We start from the raw sequence: 18,842 nt of genomic DNA, 5'->3' as shown, positions 1-18,842 counted from the left end.
CAAGACCCTGCCAATCAAGAAATAGAAAAAATAGAAGAAAATGTAAAATACCTCATCAGCAAAACCACTGACCTCCAGAATAGGTCGAGAAGGGGCAACCTGAGTATTATTGGACTTCCTGAAAACACTGAAGAGAAAAAAAGCCTGGACTTAATATTACAAGATCTAGTGATGGAAAACTGCCCTGATATCATGGAACCAGAGGGCAAAGTAGTTACTAAAAGAATATTTTGATCCCCTCCATAAAAAGATACTAAAATGAAAACACCAAGGAATGTTGTGGCCAAATTCCAGAGCTATCAGATAAAAGAGAAAATCCTGCAAGCATTGAATGGGGTAAATCTCATTACACTAAGAGGTACAAAATACCTATGGTAATAGAGGGGAAGAAGGAAGCAGATGAGAAGCACCTGAATCTTCTTCTCATCAGATTTGGCTTAAAGTCAACTTATACACATACTCAGTTTCAAATATTAAAAAGGGGGAGAATGGGAGGAGGGATGGAGAAGGGGGGGGAAGGGGGCAAAGGGAACTAACAAAAGGGATGGGAAAAGGGAAAAAAGGAAAGGAGAAAGAAAGGGGAGGGGTGATATAGGAGGGCAAACACACTGCATGGGGTGGTATTCAGAACCAAAATACTGGGGAATATGGATAAGGCGGGGGGGGGGGGGGGGGGGGGAAATACAAACAGAGGGAAGATAGCATGGAGGGCAATAAAGAATTAGTAATCAACTTTGAATATGAATGGAATGAACTCTCCAATAAAACATAAGCAAATGGCAGAGTGGATTAAAAAACACAATCCTACAATATGCTGCTTACAAGAAACTCATTTGAAGCAGAGAGATACATATAGAGTAAAGGTTGGAGCAAAATATATTCTGCTTCAGCTGAAGTTAAAAAAGCAGGGGTAGCAATCCTTATCTCAGACAGAGCAGCTGCAAAAATAGATAGCATTAAAAGAGATAAGAAAGGAAACTTTATCCTCCTAAAAGGTGCCATAGACAATAAAGTTATTTCAATACTGAATATATATGTACCTAATGGCATAGCATCCAAATTCTTAAAGGAGCTGAAAAAAATACAGGAAGACACAGACAGCAAAACTCTACTAGTGGGAGACCTCAGGCTCCCACTCTCAGATCTAGATAAATTGAATCATAAAATAAAAAAGAAAGAAGTTAAGGAGGTAAATTGATTGTTAGAAAAACAAGATATAGTAGACTTATGGAGGAAATTGAATGGGGATAGAAAGGAATATACCTTTTTCTCTGCAGTACATGGAACTTATACAAAAATTGACCATGTACTAGGACATAAAAACCTAATGATCAACTGCAGAAAGGCAGAAATAGTGAATTCATCTTTCTCAGATCACAATGCAATAAAAGTCAGATGCAATATTGGGCCAAGGAGATATAGACCCAGAACCAATTGGAAACTGAATAACCTCATTTTTAAAGAATGAGTGGACCACAAAACAAATTATAGAAAGAATTAATCATTTTATCCTAGATAATGACAATAATGAAACAACATACCAAAACCTATGGGATTCACTCAAAGTGGCTCTCAGGGGACGTATTATATCTCTAAATGCTTGCATGAATAAATTAAAGAAAGAGGAAATCAATGAACTAAACATGCAACTAAAAAAATTAGAGAAAGAACAAATTAAAAATCCCCAATTAGATAAGAATTAGAAATTCTAAAAATTAAAGGAGAAATTAATAAAATTAAAAGCAAAAAACACTATTGAATTAATAAATAAAACTAAAAGTTGGTTTCAAAAAAAACCCAATATAATTGATAAACCTCTGGTCAATTTGATTAGAAAAAATAAAAGAAAGAAGAAAACCAAATTGCTAGTATCATAAATGAAAAAGGTGAACTCACCACCAATGAGGAGAAAATTAATGATTTGAAATTATTTTTGCCCAACTCTATGCCAATAAATCTGATCATCTAAGTGAAATGGATGAATATTTACCAAAATATAAGTTGCCCAGATTAAAAGAAGAGGAGATTAAATACCTAAATAAGCTTATCTCAGAAAAAGAAATTCAACAAGGCATCATTGAACTCCATAAGAAAAAATCTCCAGGGTCTGATGGATTCACAAGTGAATTCTATCAACCATTTAAGGAAAAATTGATTCAAATTTTATTTAAACTCTTTGAAAAAATAGGGAAAGATGGAACTCTGCCTAACTCTCTCTATGAAACCAATATGGTGCTGATACCCAAACCAGGAAGAGTTAAAAGAGAGAAAGAAAATTATAGACCTATCTCCCTGATGAATATAGAAGCAAAAATCTTTAATAAAATCTTAGCAAAACAATTACAACAAGTTATCACTGGGATAATACATTATGATCGAGTAGGATTTATCCCAGGAATGCAGGGTTGGCTCAATATTAGGAAAAACATTTGTATACTCAATTATATCATCAACAAGCCTATCAGAAATTATATTACCATATCAATAGATGCTGAAAAAGCTTTTGACAAAATACAGCAACCATTCCTACTAAAAACACTAGAGACTGTAGGAATAAATGGACTGTTCCTTAGAATAATAAGCAACATCTATCTGAAATCGTCAACAAGCATTATATTCAATGGGGAGAGGCTAGAGGCATTTCCAAAAAGATCAGGGGTGAAACAAGGGTGCCCATTATCACCACTACTATTCAATATTGTATTAGAAATGTTAGCTTCAGGAATTAGAGAAGAAAAAGAAATTGAAGGAATTAGAATTGGGAAGGAAGAGACAAAACTCTCACTCTTTGCAGATGACATGATGATCTACCTAGAGAATCCCAAGAAGGTATCCAAAAACATACTGGAAACAATTAGTAATTTTAGCAAAGTTGCAGGTTATAAAATAAACCCTCATAAATCCTCAACTTTTCTATGTATGTCTAGCAAGATACAGCAGGAAGAGCTAGAAAGAGAAATCCCATTCAAAGTAACCTCAGACAATATAAAATACCTGGGAGTCTATTTGCCAAGTCAGACTCAAAACTTTTTGAAAACAATTATAAAACACTTCTCACATAAATTAAATCAGATTTAAATAACTGGGCTAATATCAACTGCTCATGGATAGGTACAGCTAATATAATAAAAATAATAATTCTACCAAATCTAAACTACCTGTTTAGTGCCCTACCAATAAAAATTCCAAAAAATTACTTTAAGGAGTTAGAAAAGGTTGTAAGTAAATTCATATGGAGAAATAAAGAGTCAAGAATTTCCAGGAATTTAATGAAAAAAAGTGCAAAAGAAGGGGGCTTAGCCCTACCTGATTTAAAATTATATTCTAAAGCATCAGTTATCAAAACTGTTTGGTATTGGCTAAGAAATAGAGTGGTGGACCAGTGGAATAGACTAGGTGTAAAAGCAGGAGATGATTTTAGTAATCCACTGTTTGGTAAACCCAAAGAGTCCAGTTATTGGGATAAAAACTCTCTCTTTGAAAAAAAAAACTGCTGGGAAAATTGGAAGTTAGTATGGAAGAAACTTAGATTGGACCAACATCTCACACCCTTTACCAAGATAAGGTCCAAGGTTACAGGATTTAGACATAAAAAACAATACTATAAGCAAATTAGAAGATCAAGGTTTAGTTTACCTGTCAGATCTATGGAAAGGGAAGCAGTTTATGACTAAAAAAGGGATGGAGAACATCACCAAAAACAAACTAGATGATTTTGATTATGTTAAATTAAAAGGCTTTTGCACAGATAAAACCACTATAACCAAGATCAAAAGAAATGCAGTAAATTTGGAAACAATCTTTACAATTAACGATTCTGACAAAGGACTCATTTCTAAAATATACTGAGAACTGAGTCATATTTAAAACAAAAAGCCATTCCCCAACTGACAAATAGTCAAAGGATATACAAAAGCAACTTACAGATGAGGAGATCAAAGCAATCCATAGCCATATGAAAAATTGCTCTAAATCATTAATTATTAAAGAAATGAAAATTAAAGCTTCTCTGAGGTACCACTTCACACCTCTCAGACTGGCCAATATGACCAGGAAGGATAATGATCATTGTTGGAAGGGTTGTGGGAAATCTGGGACACTATTACACTGTTGGTGGAGCTGTGAACTCATCCAACCTTTCTACAGAGAAATTTGGAACTATGCCCAAAGGGCAACAAAACTGAGCATACCCTTTGAACCAGCAATACCACTACTGGGTCTATACCCTGAAGAGATGATGAAAAAGGGTAAAAACATCACTTGTACAAAAATATTCATAGTAGCCCTGTTTGTGGTGGCAAAGAATTGTAAATCAAGTAAGTGTCCTTCAATTGGGGAATGGCTTAGCAAACTATGATATATGTATGTCATTGAATACTATTGTTCTATTAGAAACAAGGAGGGAAGGGAATTCAGGGAAGCCTGTAGGGATTTGCATGAACTGATGCTGAATGAGATGAGCAGAACCAGAAAAACACAGTACACCCTAACATGGGGATGATGTTCAACCTTGATGGACTTGCTTGTTCCATCACTGCAACAACCAGAGACAATTTTGGGCTATCTGCAATGGAGAATACCATCTGTATCCAGATAAAGAGCCATGGAGTTTGAACAAAGTTTAAGGACTATTCCCTTTAATTTAGAAAAAAAAATAGATATCTTCTTGTCTGATCTTGTTATCTCTTAGACTGTTTCTTCCTTAAGGATGTGATTTCTCTCTCATCACACTCAATTTGGATCAATGTACAAAATGGAAACAAAATAAAGACTGACAGATTGCTCTCTGTGGGGTGGAGGGGAGGGAAGTAAGATTGGGATAATAATAATAATAATAATAATAATAATAAATGGCTTCAGGAGAATCAATGCAGGAGGTATATTTGCAAGTAAATTGACATAAAACAAAAAAACTGAAAAATAGAATATTTAAGTTATAAAGTACATGAATGTCCTAATTTGCTTCATAATTTGTCAAGGTCCCCATATATTTATTATCCAAAAGAACTATCAGTAATAAACATGTAAATCTGAAAATATGACAAATTAGCAACTTTAAAAAATTATTTCCTTAAGAAAAATCAGGTTTCCAACTATCAGAAGTCAGTTAAAAGACCTTTGGTATCACTCATCTTTCCACCTTTAGCTTCTCCTCTTTCCATACTTTCTGTGTGTTATCACTTAGACCTTTACCTTCACAGCCATCTTTAAGTTGAAAGGAGTTTTTTTTTCCTCTACAAAATGACTAAATTTCAAAAGGGAATCAAATGTGACCTAAAGATCACTTCAAATATAGTCTAACAGCTTGAAGGAAGACTGAGACCAAAATATCATAACCTACTCCTTTCAAAAAAACCAGGCTAGTGACAAGAGAATATGCTTATATGATGACATAACCACGCATTTTTATTTGTATTTAACTTTACAGTTTTCAAAACATTCCAACTACATCATCTCACCCAACCCTGCTGAAGTTGGGTCATAGGATCATAGATTTAAATAGGTAAGTGAAGTGTTATTATCCTGCTTTAGGAAACTAAATCTTAGGGATCTCAAACAATTTGCAAAAGGTCACAGGTGTAGTATATGGAAGAACAACGAACAGAAGATCAGGGTTATGATTCCTTAGCCCATATTCCTCTTAAGGCAAGAGAAAAAGGGAAGAAATGCTAGATGCTAGGTGGCTAGACTTATACTAAGCACATAACAAATATTATCTCATTTTATCTAAATGAGACATATAATAAGCACAGTATAAAATCAAGTTTGTTGCCTCATGTTGCTAGCTGAGTCACAGTAAGTGACAACTCAAAAAGCTATGTTTAGCTACATATAATTCATTCCAAAGGCTTTATGTAGCTATCTGAGCATTCCTGAATCAGTTTGAGGATTTTGATGTGTATCAATACTGAGATACAAGGTCAGTTTTGTACACAAAATGAAATAGATGGTAGCAATTATCAAGTGACTAGGAACTTTATGTTCTGAATCAGTTCATTAACTGATATTTAAAGATGTTTACTAAATGATTATATCATTTTTACTAATTCAGCCTAGACTCAAAGAGTTATTCATGGTTCAGTGTCAATATGACAGGAATTCTTCAACAGTCTCACAGGGATCTGTTTGACCCTCAGTTATTTAACATTTTACTTATAATTTGGATAAAAATATAAATGACTTGCTCATCAAATTTTCAGGTGTCATAAAGCTAGGAGAGATAACTAAAATCATTTATAACAAGGTTAGGATCCTAAAAGATCTTGGTAAGAGTTTTGGAATTAAGATTCAATCAATCATTCTATCAAAAAGTATTTATTAAATAAATGCTTATTATATAACAGATACTATGCTAATTTCTTTTTTTATTTCTTTTTAGATTTTTTCAAGGTAAACGGGGTTAAGTGGCTTGCCCAAGGCCACACAGCTAGGTAATTAAGTGCCTGAGACAAGATTTGAACCCAGGTACTCCTCTCCTGACTCCAGGGCCTGTGCTTTATCTGCTACGCCACCTAGCTGCCCCTTACTATGCTAATTTCTAAAGATAAATACACAAAGAATGAAATTCCATAGTAACTCTGACATTTGGATTCAATCAGTCAATTTCACAGGTACACATATCTGAAAACCACCCCCACTTTTTATGATTATGATCTGCATGGCCTTGGACAAGTTGATTTCCCTGTGCCTCAATCTTCTCATCTGTAAAATGAAGGGATTGGACTAAATAGTATTTCTTCCTGCTCTAGATCTATGATTTTATGATCTAGAGTTCAATGATCAAGTTCAATATGATTCAGCAGTATGTTGTGGTGACAACTGCCACAAATACTGACATGATGGACACCACATGTTACCATATCATATCATATTCTGTAAAGAACATTTTTCCTTTCCTTCCACCTATGCTGGGAGTACTTTCATTGGGTCATTTATACAAATCTTGACCAAGAGATTTATAATAATTGATCTAAGGGGTTATCAAAAACTATCATAGCAAGCCCATCTTTTAAACTACTTACTTAAAGTTCATATAATCTAAAAAGGAGAGTGTTGGTTTTCATAAGAACAGAATTAGTCTTTTTATAAATTTTAGCTGTCCACGGGTATCATGTAAATTGAAATACTTCTGAAGTCATACATATCAACTACATTGTCTTTTGATATATGTTTATTGTGTTCTACTAAGTTTGGCAAACATTTTTGAATACACTGTAAATGTGTTATTAAAATAAAACAAAACAAAAAACATGATCAAGTACAACTCCCAAATTTTGGATGCCAAGAGGGAAAGTGTTATGATTGAGTCTCCTTGTATAAAACTCTCCCTACATAAGAGCTTAATTTAGTTAAGGGTAAAAATGAAGATAAAATAATTGAGTCATTGAGCTACACCAGTAGCTCCACCTACAGAATTTTGAGTCTAGTCTAAATATTTTTTAGCAGTAATTGCTGCAGTATAAACCAGGATAAAGCTCAGAAAGATTTAATTATGTCCACTTCTGCTTCAAATTATCCTCCAGAAAGCAGAGTTCTTCATTTTTAATGAAGTTCTCTTTTTTCTTTTTTTTCTTTTTTTTTAAGGTTTTTGCAAGGCAAAAGGAGTTAAGTGGTTTGCCCAAGGCCACACAGCTAGGTAATTATTAAGTGTCTGAGACCGGATTTGAACCCAGATACTCCTGACTCCAGGGCCGGTGCTTTATCCACTGTGCCACCTAGCCTCCCCTTAATGAAGTTCTCTTAATAAAAGTTTGCACTATTCTATTATACATGCTGGTGTGTAGTAAGTGGCTTTCTTTTGAGGCTGAGAATTTGGTTGCTTCTGGGCCTAAGGAGAAAAATATATGTGTATGTGTGTTAAGTATAAATGGATAAACACACACACACACACACACACACACACACACATATATATATATATATATATATATACACATATAAAAATGTGTTGTCTCATGGAATTTTCTACTTTCATATAATTCTAAGCAAACATAAAGAGGGTAGGAGGGCAAGTCAAGTATATGTGTGTTTATAGGGGAAAGGGACTATACTCCCTATACTCTTCTCTTCCTTCTCATCCCTAATAAATGATAGCTTGGACCTATGAACTTTCTAAAGTCTCTTCCAGCTCAAATAATCCATGACTCTATTACCCATCAAACATTTCAAGGAAGATTGGAAATTTCTAAATCTATCTAATGATGCATGCCAAATTCTTAAACTTTATCATGTTATTCCTGCTAGAAATATAAAATAATTTTATAAATATAAGATCATTTTATTCATAACCAAATATTAAGTATGAATTAAACAAAAGTAATAACATTTCAAATTTTAAATTTTGTAATATATGCAAGATATGTGATTCCATTATTGGTGAAAATTCTTCTGCCAGTAAAATATTTTTAACTACCTATAACTTATGTCAATCCTAAAGAGTCATTTGAGTCATAAAAAGGTTTAGGGTCTTGTCATGGGTCATGCAGTATTTGTCAGAGGCAGATTTTTATTTCATGTCTTTCTGACTTCAGCCCCAGAAAAAAATTCACTTATGCTACACTACCTCCAATAGACACAAATTATGAATTAATCCATTTTCCCAAGAGAGCTAAGAATAATGTTCTCCTACTAGGTTATAAATTCTTTGATACAGTGCTTTAAAAGTCAATGAGCACATAACTGTGTTGAATGAATGAATGCAGAGAAAGAATATTCATCAGGCAATGGTCCCTACACAGTGGTATTCTTGGTTTTCTACTTAAGATCTTCTAGAACTCTCATTTTTGAGATGGAGAAAGTAGAACATTAAATCAAACAATTAATATTAAATATGCAATATCAATGTGTAATTTCCACAATTTCCTATACTTCAGCATAAAAGTCTCCTTTATAGCACATACTTCTGGAAAGCACATCCCCCTACAATGAAACCATGTTCTCACCCTGAAACTGGGTGAAAATTTAGTGAAATATATAGTAATCCAGAAAGGACTCTGGTTTTTCCACTCCTGGTCTTTCTTAAATAATCTTTTTTCTCACTTAATTATACCCTCTTCCCCTACCTAGAACCATTTCCCAGTTCTGGAATCTTTCAGGTTAGAAACCTCTGTCTGCCATGCAACTTGGAGACTGGAATCTCCCTTTCCATAACATCAGCACCAAAAGGACAAGTATTCCTGACTTAGAGGGACTTTGCACTGCCATATACAACAACTGTTCCTCTTCCATATTCCTCAACTTCACAACTGTATTCAGTGAAGAAATGAAGACTGATTATAGTCTGACACATCAATGAATACCAAGTCCTAGGTATGGCCTCTCTTATAGTTACAGAGAGATTCAGCAACTTATAACAAGCAATTAGTAGAATTCAGAACAAACCTATAATATCTGACATCACAAGTTCTTGCTTTTTACATTTTCCATATTAGTCATTAAAAAGAGGGGCAGGGGTAGGGAGGATAACTCCCAAGAACAATCATAAATAACAATAGGAATTGGAAACCTATAAACATAGGTGAATATGAACAACATAAATCATAGGTGTCATACTCAAGATGCCACCTCCCTGGTTGGGCTAGATTAAAATGTAATGGGGAGGGGCGGCTAGGTGGCATAGCGGATAAGGCACTGGCCCTGGAGTCAGGAGTACCTGTATTCAAATCCGGTCTCAGACACTTAATAATTACCTAGCTGTGTAGCCTTGGGCAAGCCACTTAACCCCGTTTGCCTTGCAAAAAAAAAAAACTTAAAAAAATGTAATGGGGAGGGGAGGCTGGGTGGCACAGTGGAAGATAGAGCACCGGCCCTGGAGTCAGGAGTAGCTGAGTTCAAATCCAACCTCAGACACTTAATAATTACCTAGCTGTGTGGTCTTGGGCAAGTCACTTAACCCCATTGCCTTGCAAAAAAAATGTAATGGGGCAACATTTAACAAAATAAATAAAATACAGTGCAGATAGAATAGTGTTAATTTGTGGTTTTCTAAATCAATATGCTGCCCATCCATTTCTATTTGAGTTTTATACCACTTGTATAAACAGTAATGTTGTATTCATTTTTCAGCTGACAACTTGCTATTTTACTCTGACCCTTACAACTGGAAAAGTCATCTTTTTGAGGGTCTTTCCCAAGCTCAATGTCTGATGTCCATATGACTGAAAAGCTGATGAACAGAATACACTTAATTGATGTTATAAACCATAATGAATGCTGGTCCAAAATTTGTTCCTAATTTAAAAAAAAAATGAAGACATTCAGAAAACACATGTTCTCTTTCTGACCCCCTAGAAATTTCTTTTCCCACCCAGGGCACCTGGACATTTAACTTTGTTTCAAAATTATTTTGCCTATATCTCTAACATATAAATCTCTAGAGCTATTTAAGCTTAAGTAGTCTCATAATCCAGAGGTTCACTTATTAGTATTAGTTCAAGAAGTGAACCCTTAGCTAGACCAACAAATATTAAAAAAATAAAGTGGTTCCTTACCCTTTGTTAGTTGCAAATGAGTTCATGATTTATAATCGTGAAGTAAAAGGTTTATTTGGGTAGAATTATACCAAAGCTAACAAATATTTATGGAGTTCTTATATGTAAATGTAATATTTTCAGGGGATTTTATTTAGGTGTCAGCACTATGTAGAATTCAAGATTAGATACCTCAGTAATAAATTCACTCTTTTTATTTCCTAGGAACACAAATTCTCTTTAAATTATCAAACCCTCTAAAACAAATAAAAGAACCATTAAGTTTAATGATACATGAATTCAGATTGAAGAGTCTAATGAGCCCGGTAAGAAAGTATCTCATTTAGTAAAAGTATCTAATAATGATACTATCAAACTATCTAACCACATTTTCTAGGCAATTCCATGATGGCTAAAATATACATATCCTTAATCTATAGGTAATTTACAAAATATTGAAAATTTTAATGTATCTAAATATAACAATATTAGGTATGATTTTACCAGGTCCAAGTTTAAAAAATAAACAAGATAACAAAAGTCTACAATATTCAGAAGAAAATGTAGAAAGAAGCTTAAAATATTTTAAAATACACAAACACATACACACAGACATGCAAAGCTAAAAAAGTGTAGTGGATAGACAATTCAACCAAGAATCAGTAAAGTCTGAGTTCAAATCCACCCTCAGATATTAAATACCTATGTCATCCAACAAAGATCTCTTTTTACCTCAGTTTTCTCATCTGTCAAATGGAGATAATCACACCTATCTCCTAAGGTTGTTCTAAGTATAAAAAAGAGCTAATATTTGAACAGTATTCTGTAACCTTTAATGCACTATATAAATTATTGCTATTATTATTAAAAATAATGTACTAAATATTGAAATAATTATTTAAGATTTGGGGGGCAGGTGTTAGAGAATATATGGAAGCAAAGATTTTGTTGCTCTTGAAAAATAATAGCAACAAATTTTACTTTTTTGAAATCTGGTGATTTTGTAACTGAATCTTTTAATCTTACAGAACTGAAGCAATATTTCTGCAAATCATGGTTCATTTTGCCAAAACTTATGAATTTTAGAAGGCTTTAATTTTATTCAACTATGGAGCAGATGAAAACCTATTAGTTGCTATTTTAAATGAGCAACTTCAATCAGTAACAATAAGGCTTGTTGAAAGGGACTTGGCAATACATATAAACAGTCTTGAAAATTAATGTGAAGTTAAATTTTCTTAACCTAACTCCAGGAGTTTATCTATAATCTAAACTACTTTCCAATGCCTACTTGAAAATGTGACCCTTGATAGCCCCTTCCATAATTCAAAGGAATTGTAATAAATTGTCCAGGTTAATGAAATAATGGGATCTTGGAATCAAAGAACTGAAAGAGAACTTAAGGGTCATCTACTTCAACCCCTTCATTTTAGAGATGAAGTTAAGGCCCAAAGAAGCAAAATAATTTGTCTAGGATCACAAAGTAAGAAACACAGGTGAGATTTGAATCTAGAGCCTCTGCCAACAGATCCAACATTTTTTTCCACATTCTAAATGATTTCCTATATCCCAGTCACATCTGGTCCCAAAGGATCCAGATATTTTAGTTTGAATTTCATTTAGTGTATCTTTCAATAAGTGATTAGATAATTTTAAGTCAAGTTTCCTTCAGAAACATAAATAGTTTCCAAATCAGGACATATGGTATAGTTGGAATAAGGTTCAAGGTTGCTCTTGATTTCATCGTAGAAGGCTTTAATTTTATTCAACTATGGAACAAATGAAAACCTATCAGGAATATTCACCAATATTTTCTTCTGAGATTTTTTTATTTTCCCATAATTTTCTCTTCCCCTCAAAAAATACTTTTGTTCCAAAAATGATGAGGGAAAGGATAGAAAGGTAGAAATGTAGAAGACTAGGTGGTAAAGGTAAGAGGGAGAAATGGAACAAAAAAAATCCCATTTCTTTTCACCCCCACAAAAAAAAGTCTATTTAGAATCCAAATCTATTCAAAACCTACCTAGTCTAATGAGAAAGATGTCAACTAAAGAGATAATTAAGTGCTTTCGAATTGATTAAACTTCCATTTTAACTTTTAATTTTGAAAAACATAATAAAATGTTTAAACAAGGATATAAAAATGATTTATTTAGAGTTAGAAAAACCAAGTAAATCTTTCCTTATGAATTTTGTAAATTAGCAAAAGTCAAGTATTTTAGATTTCATCTTTAAAAGTAAAAGTTTGGGGTGGCTAGGTGGCCTAGTGGATAAAGCACCGGCCTTGGAGTCAGGAGTACCTGGGTTCAAATCCTGTCTCAGACACTTAATAATTACCTAGCTGTGTGGCCTTGGGCAAGCCACTTAACCCCATTTGCCTTGCAAAAAAAAAAAAAAAAGTAAGAGTTTTCTTTAAAGTAGTACATTTAAAGAGGAGGAAACAAAGTCAAAGACAACTTTAATACTGAATTTTTTCTTGATTTTCAAGGACACACATTAACATCATGATGACCCATTTTTTTTTTTTGGTATGAATTATCCTCCATGACACCTGGAGTACTCTACATATACCAGTGGGCGGCTCACTTTTAAGTTATGAATCACTTTATGCAACAAATATTTATTAGCATAGACCAAAAGACAAAGAGGAAAATTTGATTTGTATAGTAAATATTTTAATGATTAATCAACTGTAAATACTCTAAGTAATGAGAAGGAAATTCAATCCTGTAAAGTTTTCAAAGTATGAATGTTAGATTATACTATATCAAAGTCAACAATGACAAAGTCAACAAATGACAAGTATACTCTAGAATTATAACACTATTGCAGTTAGCCACATTTTCCATCCCCAGAACGAGTTAAAGAGGGTCTTAAATCTCAATGTTTATTTGAATTACTGACTAGAGAGGAAGGAGTCTGAAGTAAAATGACTGAACTCAGTTCTGGGTTACTACTCTATCCACATGCACACACACACACACACACACACACACACACACACACTTGTACATAGCACCCAAACTGGTGATAATATAGCCAAGTGTATTAGTAGTCAACTGAAGAGATATTAATAGTTTACTTGTGATCATTTAATAATAAAAATTCAATACTTTCAGTTCTTTTTCCTCAATCCAATAATCTCACTAATGATGCAAGTTAGGCCCTAATCAACAATGAAACCACCTATGTACTTTATTATTATAATTGATTTGTTTTCTTTAAATTTAATATTTAAAATATTGTCAAATAAAATGGTCCGTTATTGACATAATCACCTAAACTGACGAAATAGATCCTGATTCTCCTTGCATGCAATTTTTGCACCAAAATTAGAATTCCTCAGGAACTTAGGAAAACTCTTAATAGATCAAATGATAAAAAAATGTTCCTAGTTAATTACCAACTTTTCATTATAATTGTCAGAAAAAGCACAGAACTTGAGTTTGAGTGGCTGCCCTCAAATCCCACCTATGCTACTTTCTACCTACATGACATTTGACAAGTCATTTCACCTCTAAGGATTTCAGTTTCTTCATTTATAAAATGAGTGGGTTGTAAGAGATTATTTCAAAGGCTCCTTCCCACTCCAACATTCTATGATTGTACATAAAATCAAGGTACTCACTGTTCAGAGAAATATATCTCTGTCAAAAAAGTCATAGCACTCAAATACGCTTGCTTTTGTTTCTTTGTTTCCCTAGAAGAATTAACTGATATAAATTATCTAGGTTAAGAAAATATCCAGGCTCTGGAGTAAAGTTCCTGGGTTCAGATCTCTCTCGCTTTTGATGCTTTCAAACTATGTGATCTTGGACAAGTGATTTAAATTCCTTTGACCTTGGTTTTCTCATATATAAAATGAAATTAGACTGTATGATTTCTTGGGTCTTTTCCAGCACTTAAAGTCATGACTCTGTGATAAACTTTTTCATAAGGACTTTAATGAGGTTAACAGGTTTTAGGCTTGCTGGGGTGGGATTTTTTTTTATATAAAAAATGTTCACAGATTCTCTGTTGCCTGTGAGAGGAAAGTTCAAATTCTTAATCCTAGTCAGCCTTCCAAAGTTATCTCCTAAATAATTATGCATTAAATAAGCTAAAGTTCTAACCAACAGAGGTCACTTTCGGATCCTTGCTATTGTTATTTTCATAGTGTAGGACTACCTTTAGTCTCATTGCTCTCCTATTTCTAGGCTTCAACTCTCAAAAGTCTACCTTTAAAGTCCAGCTCAAAACTATCTTCAATTTACTTTTCTGGAATTACTTCATACTATTCTTCATCATGAGCTCATTCACAAAAGTCTAACCCTCTACCCATCCAACCTATCACTGGATCTCAAAAGAACTGAAAGTAGGGTGAGACTGAATTTTAATTTAAAAGGGGAGTAAATGTAAAATGTAACCTTAGGTTCAAAAACTCAATGTCACAAATACAAACTGGCTATATTCCAATTCTTATTTTTGGTTTTTAGTAAACTACAAACTTAATAAGAGTCAGCAGTGTGACATGACAAACTACAAAGTTATTGTGCTTTAAGATGACTGTAGAACTGCTGAAATCTGACCTTATCAATCCCTATCTGGAGATCACATTTAGGAAAGATAAGCTTTGGAGCATGCAAAGTGGGGTAAGTAGGACTGTTAAGGTCCTTAACATAAAACTGTGAGGATCAGTTGAAAGAATTGAGGGAATTTAGCTCAGAGAAAAGAAGACCTAGTGGGAAATGATAGCTATCCCTAATATCATATACAAATGAAATTAGATATGCTGTTGGACTCTGCAGAACAAAATTAGGAGCAATGGGTAGAAGTTAACAAAAGATGCAAATTTAACTATGATATAAGAATTTCTTTAAAGTTAGAGTTAAGTAGAAGTTAAATGGGACATCTCAATATTCCTTCCTCATTCTATAAAGGTCAAGGTGACCATATGAATCTATATTAGTGGTGATTCTTTCTCAGTTGTGGGTTGAATAATATGGTTTCTGAAGTGCCTCTCAACACTGAGATTCTTTAATTCTTCCATATTCTCTCCCTACTCTAAATTCTTAAGATACTTAATTTGCAATGCTCTTTTTTTTCTATTAATAGATTATTAAGTCCTTGAAAGCAGGGAAACTGTCTTAACCAACATCTTGAATCTTGCATAGAATCCAGCAGAGTGCAATTCACATCTTAAGTGCTCAATAAATATTTGCTGAATGATGGAGTCTAGAAGACTATGAAAACTGTAGAAGAGAATTAAAAACACTAAGAAGAAATAATCCACTAAATTAACTGAACTGAAAAGAGCAAGGGTTTGTATTTCCCCTTAATATCTGACTAGTGTGAAACACACCTACTTACTACATTCTATTGGTAGAACAACAGGTGAAACTTTTCATGAAACACTCAAAATGTTCAGGTAAGGGAATATGTGTCCACATTCAGTTTCAGACAGAGTAGCTCCAAACTCTTTACCTCTGTGTCTTAGAACTGAGATTCTGTGGCACTCTTCTTTTTTTTAATCCTCTAGTCTCTCACCCACATAGACTAAGAGATCCTGGGTGCTATGAAAGAAAGAAAGGGCAACTAGGGAGAAGTGAGGTGGGAGAGGGAAGGAAAGGGTGGGGGTGGTATTTATGTCAAAATTATCATAGAGAGATAATAACTGAAGAGACAGAGACAGGGAAAGGGGCAGAGACAGACTTATATTTGCATAGGAAGCATACCTACTGAAATCCCCAAAGACAGACAGACAGGCAGACGAAGGAGAGTGACAGACAGGAGGGACAGGACACACTTGCGTGTTTGAAATCATTCATACCCCCAAATCCAGGACGCAGTCTGTTGTCATAACCATCGAGTAAACTGTCCAGGATGCGGGTGAAATTCTCTGGACGCAATTTCTCCTCCTTTTTGATATCTCCTGGGGGTTCGTTTAAACTGCACCACAAAATCAACAACAACAAAAAAAAACACACAACAAAAATGAATGAAAGACAGAAGATAATAAATGAACGATAACAGGGAAGAATGAATTGATTTTCAAGGGTCAAAGCCCTTCACCTGAAGCATCACTGGAAGAGTCTGGGGGGGGGGCCGGGGGAGGGAGGGAAAGGGGAGGAGGTAAACTGATTGAAGGAGGGATGAAAAGAAAAAGGAATGGTCAAACAAGGCGCACTCCCTCTTCCTTCCTCTCCCCCTACCCACTATCATTACACACACCCACTATCATTATACACACAAACAGACTCTTTCTCCCCGTCCCCTTCTCGCTCTCCCCTTGCCCAGGTCCCAAGAAAACCTCGGTTCACCCAGAGTCCAAATCCCAGAAGTGGGTGCCCCTTGAAAGCGGCTGGGGCGCGAGGGGGTACTGGCTAGCAGGCACTTTGGGCCACCGTGCCACCCCACGCCCCCCGAGGCCTCTGGGGAGTACTCACCAAGCCGCCAGGCATAGGAAGTGCAAGAGGGTAAAACTGACCCCGGAGGACATCGTGGTTCCCGGCTCCTTCTTGGTAGAAACCATCTTTGCAACATGCCATACTTTAAGCCTATACACGTTTTTCGTCTCGCAGATGCCTAGTCCAGGGAGCGGAGAGATCACACAGCGGTTGGCAACCGCGCGGGCACACACGCACACTCGCGCTCACACTCACACTCTGACACACTCACCCAGCACGCTCATCACAGGATGAGCATGTGTGTGCGTGCGTGTGTGTGTGTGTGTGTGTGTGTGTGTGTGTGTGGTGGGGGGTTGGGGTGCGGGTAGGAGGGAAGGCAGGACCTGATTTTAATCGCTAGTCTTTTCTAGGAAAAGCTGAAATGTAAAGAGGTAGATGCCCACCTCTGCACCCCTCCCACTCCTTCCCCCTACAGTCCAGGCTGTGCAAGTTTGTCTGAACCTTCAACTCTGGGGAGCAAAAAGAGGAACATTCTCCACGGCCACCCCCTATTTCAAGCTCCTTCTTTAATCCCACCCCCACCTCCATTCATCCTCTTACCCCCAAGTGATGGATTTTGATTTTTGCCAATGAAATGGAGGGTTTGGACGATCCCTCTTTCTTTATCAGGGAAAGGAAAGGGGTCCGGGATGGGGGTATAGGGCCTTTCTAGTTCCCCCTCAGCCGCTTCATCCTCCAAGAACTAAATCAGCTGAGAGGCTTTCGGGCCAGAAACTACGGATCTACCACCTTCAAGAATCTGGGGAGAGGGGCGAGCCAGCTCGTGGTAAAAAGCTCCAATTCCACGGAAGCGCCCCCAACCTATGACTGATAGGGAGCCTCCAAAATAAGCTCGAGCTTCAGGATCCACGCTTAAGCCTGAAGAAAACTTGGTTCCTTCACTAAGACTCCTTCCCTCTCCAACATTGCCTCGCTTCCTTCCATCCTTTATGTCCTGCCCCCACCCATCACTTTAACCGCCCCACTGCAACCCCCAGGCCCGGGGGCCTCTGGAGGGAGATGAAAGGGGACGCCTACTGAAAATTACTTTGACTTCTTTGCAACCCTCTCCCAGAATGACGCACACTTGCTTTCAGACCTCCCCTTCAGTTTTATTTTCTAGACAAGGAGGGGGGGGGGGGGAGCGAAGGTTCTTTGGCTCTCGAAAGTTTAAAAATAAAGTGGAAATCAAACGAATACCTGCTTTGCTAGTGTGTGGGTTCTGTTTGTTCTCTGATTTAAAACCAGGTGGAGGGAAATGTGGAGCTGAAACGAACAGGTCATGGACAAATCATGACGATTTAAATGGCCCTGTGGCTGCTGAGCTAAAAATAAAGAGTGCACAGCCACCCAAATCTATATAAAATAGTTAATTGCTCTGATTTGCTAAACATGAAGAACAGAAAGAAAAGGGGGATGGGGGTGGGAAGGAGAGGTCGTATAGCTTACTCGTTTGGCTATGCATGTGTTGGTTTTCCTAAGGTGAAACCTGATTTGATGACCCAAATAAGTTTCATTATGCAAGGTCTTTGGGATCATGCCCCAGTTAGTGTGTCCTGTTTAAGGGGCTTTTGTAGGTAGATGTAGAAACATATTCAATTAAAGCCTGATCTTTCATCAAATTGGGAAGGAGAGCATACAGTACCAAACAATCCCTCCCTACCCCACCCCTCCTTCAGATTTTTAGTAGAAGTCACATATTTTATAGATTCCAGCACACAATAGGCAATCAAAAACTGTCTAATAGAAATGATGAATTTTAATGTAGAAATTCGAAACCAGTCTAATGAATACGAATTCACGTGCTAGCTAAGTTGCCAGACTGTTTTGGGGAAAAAAATTGTATATTGGTTAGTTTCTTCAGAGTCTTCTATGGCTGGAATGTTCAGAATTGCCATCTGCTTGAAATCTGATCATATTTTACTTAATTTCTCCAAATATTATTCAA

At 35.7% G+C, this 18,842-nt stretch overlaps 1 protein-coding gene across 1 annotated transcript in view; it reads right to left on the bottom strand.

Annotated features, from left to right (window-relative positions):
* Window positions 1-17,097, bottom strand: part of GABRA4 (gamma-aminobutyric acid type A receptor subunit alpha4) — a 95,169-nt gene extending 78,072 nt beyond the window's left edge. Inside the window, exons 1-2 of the mRNA XM_074227469.1 lie at window positions 16,895-17,097; window positions 16,279-16,397 (exon numbers count right to left, since the gene is read on the bottom strand). Coding sequence (XP_074083570.1) covers window positions 16,279-16,397; window positions 16,895-16,980 — 205 coding nt within the window. The 5' untranslated portion in view covers window positions 16,981-17,097. The remainder of the gene's footprint in view (window positions 1-16,278; window positions 16,398-16,894) is intronic.
* Window positions 17,098-18,842: the final 1,745 nt, after the last annotated feature.

Source organism: Macrotis lagotis, chromosome 3, assembly GCF_037893015.1.
Source record: "Macrotis lagotis isolate mMagLag1 chromosome 3, bilby.v1.9.chrom.fasta, whole genome shotgun sequence".
NCBI classification, from domain to species: Eukaryota; Metazoa; Chordata; class Mammalia; order Peramelemorphia; family Peramelidae; genus Macrotis; species Macrotis lagotis.
This window is presented reverse-complemented; position numbering and strand designations above follow the sequence as displayed.